At 37.0% G+C, this 10,254-nt stretch overlaps 1 protein-coding gene across 8 annotated transcripts in view; it reads right to left on the bottom strand.

The window, feature by feature from the left end:
• Window positions 1-801: 801 nt before the first annotated feature.
• Window positions 802-10,254, bottom strand: part of YAP1 (Yes1 associated transcriptional regulator) — a 107,677-nt gene continuing 98,224 nt past the window's right edge. For all 8 annotated transcript variants that reach the window (XM_060160271.1, XM_060160276.1, XM_060160274.1 and 5 more), the window contains 3 exons: window positions 9,960-10,090; window positions 6,451-6,563; window positions 802-4,577 (listed from right to left, as the gene is read on the bottom strand). In XM_060160271.1, the coding sequence (XP_060016254.1) occupies window positions 4,339-4,577; window positions 6,451-6,563; window positions 9,960-10,090 (483 nt within the window). In that variant the 3' untranslated portion in view covers window positions 802-4,338. The remainder of the gene's footprint in view (window positions 4,578-6,450; window positions 6,564-9,959; window positions 10,091-10,254) is intronic.

Below are 10,254 nucleotides of genomic sequence, written 5' to 3'. Positions count from 1 at the left end.
CTGACTAAATCAGTTACCTAAAAGGTTGTACAATTCTGGTTCACAGGCTCCAGAATGACTTCAAGTCATCCAACATAAAGCACACCACCTCTTAGAGCAACTCCCTAGTAAGAGGTGCAATGTCTATAGATACAAGGTATGGTTTTGAGCTAAAATCTACAACCACTACATTTTGCACAAGGGGAACGATAAATTTCAAGCTCCACAAAATTAGTGTTCTACTATCATAAAGAAATTATACATAATAAAACACTGTTTTCAGATTTGCCTCACCAAAAATGATGTGTCAATAATTGAAGATATTATATACACAAACACAGAAGTAAACCATTTTCAAAGACAATCAAATCTACCTCTTATTCAAAGTTTAGGACCTACCATTTAAATTTGTGTTTTTATTTATAAAATAATAACTGATAATTTTCACTAATATAAGTATTATATTTTGGAGATCATTAAGAGAATATTTTGGAGAAATAAAACCAAAGGCTATTTTGAAAGAAACCACAGTTTCTTCTCTGCTGTTACATGAAGTAAAATCATTTAAGAATGAAGCTGATACAATTCAGCTTACACACACACACTATTATTGATGAGGATGGTCTACAGGAAGAGTACAGAACATAAAGTTCAAAGAATTATATCCATACTACAAAAGTTCCAAATGCCAAACCAACCTTAAGTTTAATCTGTCTACCAGTTACCACTGTAATCACCTTTTATTACTAATACTTGTTCTATTGGAAGACCATTAAGAAGCCAAAAAAGTTTTAAATATATTAATCGTTAAAAACAACAAAGAACAGTTTAAAGAAAGAATATATTTGAACCATATAAACAAAAAGGTATTACAATAAGAAAAAATAATGTAACAATTTATGTAAGTACCTAACATATGAGCATGCTCTTAACATCTAAAACAAAAAATAAAAAGGTAACATTGGTACTATATATATATATTTGACAAGTGTGCATTAAAGAATTCTCTAATATAAAACATTTAAAATGTGGAGAATACTTTTTCAAGATACAGAAAACAATTGTTAAGATAGGCACATCCACAACTCTTTTAAAACCGTGCTTATGGAAGATAAAATTGATCCGAGCATTCCTTCTCAGATGTGCAGAAGCTCTGAAATTGTAAATCATTTGATATTGCCTCCCACTTTTGCACTGTTTGAATTTCAACATTGATTGGTATGAATTACACAATTAAGTAGTTTTTCAGTGTTTCTGCCAAGGTTCCATATAGAATGCATCTATTTAGTATGAATACTTAAAACAGCAACATCGTTTGTATAAAAGTCACTTCCTTATATTTTTTCCTTTTTTTAAAAAGGCACTATATTTAGAAAATAGTAATTATAACAAATAGTGCTCTGGAAAATCTGAAACTCCGAATCAATGTGCTCCATCAACCATAAGTAGATCTAAGAAGCACTAACTAAAAAGAACACGACTGTAAAAAGCTGATAAATTTAAAGATTATAAAATTGGTTTATTGTAAAAGCAATTCAAGAATACCCAGTTAAAATCTTATCCCAATGCCACCCAATACAACCAAGAAGCAGTTAAACACGTTACATTAGGAATAAGGACATAAAACAAGGAAGAGCACGTCAAGGCTGTGATTCAAACTCAGAAAGAGAAAGGCTTAGGTCTCCTTCAGGTGAGTACAGAGGGTACGATAAGATCAAAGCACCATGTCTGTTAGGTACCACGGTGCTGCTTCAACACTGAGGTATAACTGGGTAAATTAAAGGTGAGAGGAAATGAAGAACTTCGTAGTTTTGTTTTGTGGGTGTACTTGAGTGATTAAAATTTTAGGAACAACTGACTTTAATGACAGCAAGATGCAAGACAAGTCTTTATTGAAGAAAAAGAAGCTTATAAAGTTCTCTATCAAGGTCCCACTAAGTCTTCACAACTCCCCTCCCACCTTCCCACCCTCTCCCCTAATCTAAAGCTACTCTGCTGATATATAAAATGTGATCTTAATTTGTGGCTTAATGGCAAATTGTAAGCACTCCTTCCAAGTAGCTTTGATCTTCTGCACATAAAAAAGCCAACATGCTGTATCATCCATCCATAAACTCAATTATGCATTCTAGGCAGAATTTCATTATTCCTCTAAAAAAATCAATACATCTGCACAGTGGCCATTTCCCCCCAGACTTAATTCAAGATTTAATCTTTCTTCTGTTTTCTTAATAATAGCCTTAGAGTCAATTATTATGAATGATCAACCTATGAATCATTATATACAACACAGTGATTGCATTTTGAGCACTGAAATTACTTAATATAAAACTTCTTACTTCCAACTTTCGCACTCCTCTAAATTGAAGGGTCAAAATGCTTAGATTCTGTAATCAGAAAGAAAAAAAAAAACCAATACTTGTTTTCCTAAGCTGAGGCTTTTCATAGCAGTTTTAGCCAGGAAAAGAGATTTTATGTCTTATAAACCCTTGAAAATAAGGGCTTACTCTAGAAACACTGAAAGACCCTTAATCATAGAGGTGCTAGCTGATACCACTATAATTCACAACCAAGTATTACTTCATAGCTTATACTGAAGGTTTGATTCATGCTCATTTTGTTCCTTTAAAAATACTCTTTGGAAAACATTATTACTCCTGTAGACACATACTCTAGTTATATCTCTTCCAGTAAAAATAAAAGTATAATCATGATTATCTCTATTTCTTTGCTAAATTCAACTACCAATATACATTAATCTGATCACTTTACCAGCTAACTTATGACCTTACAGTATTCTATATACTATCCAGGGTCAATTCTCAGCATACAGAAGCAGAAGCAAGTCTTAGAAGAACGATTTTGTAGGTAATATTTCAATGTAGTCCTTAATGTGTTCATTACAAAAGAGAACTAGAGTACTAGAATTTACTTCCAAAACTAAGGCAAAGGTAAACTTTCAAAGCTAAAGGAAGGTAAACCACTATATAAAGCTTACTTCTGTCATGTACACTATGAACCTAACTCAGTGATTTCCCATCAAGACGTAAATTAGTCTGAGGGACTAACCAGGGGATAATAAAGCCATTTCTTGTTTGCTTCTTTCAAATTCATCAGATAATATCCATTGTGTGCCCAGAGGGCATACAGGACTCTGCTAGGCACTACCCATAATAACAGCCCTTTCTTGAACACTAAACTACCACCAACATTTGCAGACTGCCCCAACCAGATTTAAACTACCTGTGAAATATAAACTACTAGTCATGTATTCTAAATGCATACATTCAAAGCTACCATTTTAAAATAAATTGGAAAGTAGGGAAAACTTAAAAAAAAAAAAAGATACATTCTGCTATCACACTATCATAAACATTATAAGTGTGTGTGTGGGTATATATAGAGAGAGCAGATTACCAAGATTTAAATAAGATGGTAAAAAAAACCAGGACATGTAGATTTACCAAAGGAACTACAATAACTGTCCCAAGCTACAAGTATAAACAGATTCACTATAATGGTAATTTGCCTAAGTTCTGAGAAACAACAACAACAACAACAACAAAAAAAAAAAAAAGAAAAAAGAAAAAAAAGAAACCCCCAAACAATAAAAACCCCAACCAAGACAAAAAACAAACAAAAAAGAAACCAAAAACAACAACAACAAAAAACCACAATAAAACCCACCAAAACCTATACTAGAGTATGTGGCAATAATTAATATATTTCTATGGAAATTATCTCAAGCCTTATAAGCTCCTAAAATAAAATCAAGGTCACTATGTGACTAATGATAGCACTAGGAGGAAAAAAAACCCACTGAAAGTAAAACAGTCTTCAGCCTTGGTTTCAGCTATCTCTTCAAATCAGCATAAGTACTTAATATCAGATACAACATTTTTGGCTTGTCAGACCAGTAAGTCATGTTTTTCCACTGGCCAAAGGCAGCTGAAGAAACAATTGCTTGAACAAACTAAATGCTGTGACGTGAAGCATTTGACTTCCAAGTCTGAGTATTTAGTTAAAATGACTGGTGAACGTCTAACTGGGCAAAAGGAATGGCATCCATCATCCAAACAGGCTCACTTCCCCCAGCCCCCAAAACAAACAGTAGTTATAATAGCAAAAGAAACAAAAAAAGTTTTTTTTGATTCTTTAGAGCCAAACATGGAAGAGGTCAGCAATATATTAACAGCAGCAATGGACAAGGAAGAGCAAAATAGTGGATGAAAGAATCTTGCTGGACGTTTGTTCATCTTTTTCTGTATTAGCCAGAAGATCACAACCGGCTTATTTGGAAATTTCAGGTATATCTCCTTAGATCCTTCACAGATTTAGAATTCAGTCTACCTGAGGGCTCTATAACCATGTAAGAAAGCTTTCTTTATCTAGCTTGGTGGCGGCCAAAACAGACTCCATGTCATTAAGGATGTCAGAACTCAAAGCTTCTTGTAGACTTGGCATCAACTCCTCTCCTTCTATGTTCATTCCATCTCCTTCCAGTGTTCCAAGGTCCACATTTGTCCCAGGAATGGCTTCAAGATAGTCTGGGAAACGGTTCTGCTGTGAGGGTAGGGTGCTTTGGTTGATAGTGTCACCTAGATGGAACAGGGAGAAAGAGAACAGGTCCTTTTTGAAAAGCTAACATCAGAGCCGTATCATGTGAGTATACATAAATGCACAGGGAAAGAAACGCATTCCTGACCGACCTCCTCCACTGGCCCACAGTTTACTTAAGGTCAAACAACTCACAGATAGCAAAGTAACAACGCAAGTTTCCTTTTGCTTCAAAATTGTTCAGATATTGAACAAGCTTGATTGCTTACTACTGTGTGCTGAGCAGTGAAGGGGGTCCTGAAAAGAAATTCCTTAAAAAATTATATACAGCAAGAGAGAAAGAACAAGTATGACACAACAGCATCACTACTTGACTCTCTTCCAGGTATGCACCACCATAATAAGATAAAATATAAAAATGAATGGTATAGACCTGTCTTTCTCTGAAGTACACATTGGGGAACAGAATAAAAGAACTGCACAAAACTATTCCACCCTTAGGAGATTCACATTCACAACAGTAAAAACAAGCCTCCCAAAAAGTCCTTGGATAGGTAAGTCTTCCTAGCTTTGCTTCTAGGTTTCCCAAACTTACCTTGCCAAGAAACCTTTTTGTCCATGACAATGTTAACATTCCTTAACACTTCAATGGAACATGCTTTCAGAAAAACTAATATAAACCATTAAGTGTTAAAGAGAGAAATACGGGGACAGAGGAGTCAGGAAAGGTGTTATGAATGAGATGGGTTTGAAGCAACGCCTATGGATGATTTAAGATTTAGATGAAGAGAGGGCGCTGTGGATTCCCAGAAGCATCAAAGCCATAAGCTGGATGAGCACAGGTACAGAAGACTTGCCAAACACTTTTAGAAGCTGCCGGCTAAAGAACTAGCTAGCTGGAGAACTGCTTCATTTCCCCGCCAATTCGTGCCCTCTGAGAGCTGCCAAGGCCAGGGTCACCGGGTAAGCCACAGGAAAAAGGGTTCTATAATTACCCTGTGACGCAGGTACTTCTTAGCTTCTGCAAGATCCCTGAAACTATTCTAACAATAATGGAGGTAAGTCCCACCACCTAGCCTTTCCTACCTGGCTTCCTGAGCCCCATATCACCTAAGTTGGACCAAAGACCCTCACAAAAAAGAGGGAAGCAGACAATGAATCACATATAGAGACATATGAATCACATATAGAGATCTTCTCCAAAATTAAGAACACAAATCCAGGGGCTTCCCTGGTGGTGCAGTGGTTAAGAATCCGCCTGACAATGCAGGGGACACGGGTTCGAGCCCTGGCTCGGGAAGATCCCACATGCCACGGAGCAACTAAACCCGTGCACCACAACTACTGAGCCTGCACTCTAGAGCCTGCGAGCCACAACTACTGAAGCCCGTGTTCCGCAACAAGAAAAGCCACCACAATCAGAAGCCTGTGCACTGCAACGAAGAGTAGCCCCCGCTCGCTGCAACTAGAGAAAGCCTGCGAGCAGCAATAAAGATCCAACACAGCCAAATAAAATAAAATAAAATAAATTTATTTTAAAAAAAAAAAAAGAATACAAATCCATATAACAGAGACTTCTAATAGGGTCCTCAACTGCTCTGTCAATTAACTCAATGTTTTAAATGCTAAAATATAAAATAAGTCATGTCAAATAGAGCTGAGATATTCATGACATTTAAAAACTGGGAAGAGACTGAAATTACAAGATGCCAACAAAACAAACAAAAAAACCCCACAAATCAAACTTAATTTGAATTGAAGTTTACAGGATCTCAATTGGTTTTCTTCTGAATAATAGTTTGCTCACAATAGTTTATTGCTCACAATAGTTTAATTTGCTCACAATAGTTTAATTAGACCTGGTAATACAATGACTACTTCTCACTGAAAGCTAGAGGAATAAAGAATACCAACCTGTATCCATTTCATCAACACTGTTCAAGAAGTCGTCTGGGGTCCGAGGGACACTGTAGCTGCTCATGCTTAGTCCGCTGTCTGTGCTCTCATCTCGAGAGTGATAGGTGCCACTACAAAGAATGAGAGTTAAAGACCAACACAAAAAATTTAAGAAATGATTTCAAGGTAAAAATATAAACACCTGCTGAGTACCAACATGATTCTCAAAGAGGATTAGTGAAAATTCTTGCCCTGCAGCATCTGAAACAAGCACCCTCCCTTCAGGGCCCATACAAAGCTCTTTTGCTATGAGGTGAAACAGACAAGTTAATCCTAATTGAAACTGGCAACTTTAGGGGGCCAAAATTTTCCTAAGGTTCTGGGGCTTGGTGGCAATAAGGGAAAAGAAAGATATTTCCAGTTTTCCTAGGTGACAGAAAATTCTCTGTGTAGATATTCTCTAGTATCATTTGAATCTAGGGGCTCCACATGGCTCATTTGTTTCAAGGTCTCAACTCCCCAAGTGGCAGTGGTCACAGGCATAGGTCAAAACACAACCTCCAGGTGGGTGGTGAGACAGGTCTGCACTAGATTCGTGCTAAATTCCTAGCTCTCATGCAGAGAGTTTAAGCCAGAAAAATCAAACCAAAATAAAGAACCAGAATTTCTTTTTCGACTGGGCCAAAACATGAGTCACTGCCGATAAGAACTGAACTCCCTAGCTTGATCTCGTTGTTTCTGTTTGGGAAAGGCGGGGAGCTGCAAACAAACACCTTAGCATGAGATAGGAGTCCTGAGAGTCCCAGATGAAGGAAAGATTAAAAACAAAAAACAAAAAACTACAAGGCACATACCTTGAGAAAAACAGAAAACTATGAGCCAAGACAGCTTTTTACTTTAGGCTAAATGAAAAGTATCACAGATTTACATACAAGTATGGTAAATATCCTTAGACTATTACTTTCATAAATACGACACTCTCCTAACCTAGTAGCACGCAGACACCAGGTGGCATCGCCTGTAGAATTGGGGGTTCTGCTAATTGTAGAAAAACTATGGCAAAGTGTGAAATAAAGACAATTGTTCATAATGGTCTCTGACTACAGGGCAAACTCTAACTTTCTCCACAGCTTGGACACTTAAACAGCTGTTTAGCTTACACAAAAGTTAAACAAAAAATAACTAAGCTTTAAAAACAAGATTTAATAGTTGCTCAAGGTCGAAAGCTCAGTCCCCTAAATTTCTTTCCTAAATTACTCAATGCACTTGCCTTGTTCTCCCTCCCCTTCACTCTGTATATTGCAACCACTAGTTTAATGCTTCTGTCAGATTTTGGCAAGATTCAAAAGCCTCACACAGATCCAAGAACACACAAATTTGCCTCTGAGACCATTTGTATACAATGCAGCTACTTTGGAGAAGGTCTCAGGATGTGGTTTGTTTTTATTTTGCCTGTCTTGATCTGGGACAAGGGCCTGGTCCTAGTCATCACTCTATTCCCACTGCTGAGAACGGAGCACGTATCAAGACACTCAAGACTCTGTTACAGAATAGCTGAATGTACAGTTGTTCAGAGTTCTTTCCAAGCCCCAGGGGAAGCACATGGGCACTCCTGAGGACCAAGTTCACAAGGCCATTTCCCTGGTTAGGGACTGCTCCCTGCAGCCCCCCAACCTCCCTTCAATAAACATTCACTGAGCATCTGCTACTACGTGATAGGGATTAGAATAGTCTGAGGATACAACAAAAATCTACAACTGATGCTTTCTGAGAGGCTCACAACTTCAGGGAGGGAGGTGCACAAATACGTTAATGAATCATATACAAGGGCTACGTGAGCAAAGTGCTTTCAGAACAAAGAGGAGTAAGCTTGAAACGTACAGGGGAAAGGTTTCATGGAAGGGAATGTGGGAGCTGGCCTTGAAAGACCTCAGAGTAAAAGGGAGATGAGGGGATGTTCCACCACTACTAAGAGTCAACTCCATGGCAAGATAGGGGAACAAGTGTTTAGGGCTTAAGGAATATGTATAAATCGAATGATGGGCAGTGGGGAAACCATCAAGAGTTTCTGAAAAGAAAAATGTTATAGTCAGATGTGTGTTTTAGAACCTGGGGGTACTACAGAGAGTAGACATGGAATTTTGCCCTGAGACTAACAACACGGGTAATGTTCCACTCTGTGATCTTTACCAGAAAATAGAATCTTAAACTGTAGCTCAGCTCTTATCAAAAGTTTTAAGAAACAATCTGCACAAATGACTATCAGGAGGAAATGCAGTCTATCCATTTTTTTCCAAATGGTCTAATTTTATCCCTGGATCAATACAGGCCTTCAATAAGACGGGTACTGGAATTATATTGATCTGAAATTTCCTCTGTGGAAAAGAAAGTTCTGTGGCTATGGACCTTTCCTAATTAACCTCAGTTTAAGCTTACAACTACAGTCTTATATAAATATACTCAATTTTTGGCAGAACTTTAAACTGCATATATCAGAAGAGTAAATACAAACTTAAATACCCTTTAGATGGCCTTTGAAACCAAACTTACCAATTAGGGCACCAGCACTAACTAACCTTAAGACAGAGCAAATGACAGAAAATTCTATTGTACTAAATATTTTGGTATGACAAGGTATTTTGTTTTTATCTTAGGATCAGGATGTTTTCAATTCAATTGGTGAGAATTGAAAGGGTAGTATAGCCTTCTTAAACAAAAATACCTTTAAATGTTTTAAAAAGTACACTGTTTAAAATTGGTTAAAAAAAACAAAAGCAAAGACCAGAAAGCATTTGTTCCTTACTTTAAAAGCTGAAACTCCATAAATATTTGACAATCTAGAAGAAAGAATTGTAGTCAAATCTTAATTTTAAACGGCCTTCTAGGCAAAGAATATGTTCTGTCTCAGCTTGCAGTTTTCAACATAGCCCTCCCTACATATAATAACATCTTTGCAATATGCCTGAAACCCAAGATTTGTGGTAACTCACTAAAAATCATCCTTAAACTATGTTATTTTCAATACTCTTTAATATTAATACATTATTTGAAAGAGGCACAACCTTACTTTTTATCTCCTTGACCTATAGCCCTTAAGAACATGAGGCCTTACAGTGCTCCTGCAGTGAAACTTCTCAGGCTGAACACTTACGTGGAAAATTCCTTCTAATGATCCTTACAATGCAGACCTAAGTAGGTTTAAGATGCAGTTCATTTGCTTTTATAGAAAGGCATTCACATGTTCCTTCATGATTCTGCAAGTAACTGTTTTTCAACAGTATAGGCACAAGCAAACACGTGACTCTGAATAAGTATCCCCTCTACAAGTCTGAACAGCTCATTTCCTCTCACATGAGCCAGCTTTTAATCCTCAAGTTTTATTGTACTAGCCATTTATGGAGAGATTCATTTACAGCTATGGTTTTTGGCCCACAAAGATGTTCAAACAGCTTATTACAAGTACTAAGGAGAATCACCTTAAAACTATGATCTTTTTCAGATGTTGGCCAGTAGCAACTCTTACCAACCTGTTAAGAAAGGGATCTGAGCTATTGGTCGTCATTGTTCTCAATTCCTGAGACATCCCAGGAGAAGATACTGGATTTTGAGTCCCACCATCCTGCTCCAGTGTTGGTAACTGGCTACGGAGAGCTAATTCCTAGAAAAAAAATCAACACAAATGAACAGAATCAATCTATTGATTAACAAAGTTATCGTTAGGTTTAAAGTAATAAACTTGTACGTATAAAGCTGAAGTATTAACATCTAAAAGTTAATGAGTTTCCCAATCAGAAGGACCAGGTTCTTCTATCCATTTCAAGT

Source organism: Lagenorhynchus albirostris, chromosome 9 (assembly GCF_949774975.1).
Source record: "Lagenorhynchus albirostris chromosome 9, mLagAlb1.1, whole genome shotgun sequence".
Lineage (NCBI taxonomy): Eukaryota > Metazoa > Chordata > Mammalia > Artiodactyla > Delphinidae > Lagenorhynchus > Lagenorhynchus albirostris.
Note: the sequence above shows the minus strand (reverse complement) of the source record. Positions and strands in the feature narration are given on the sequence as shown.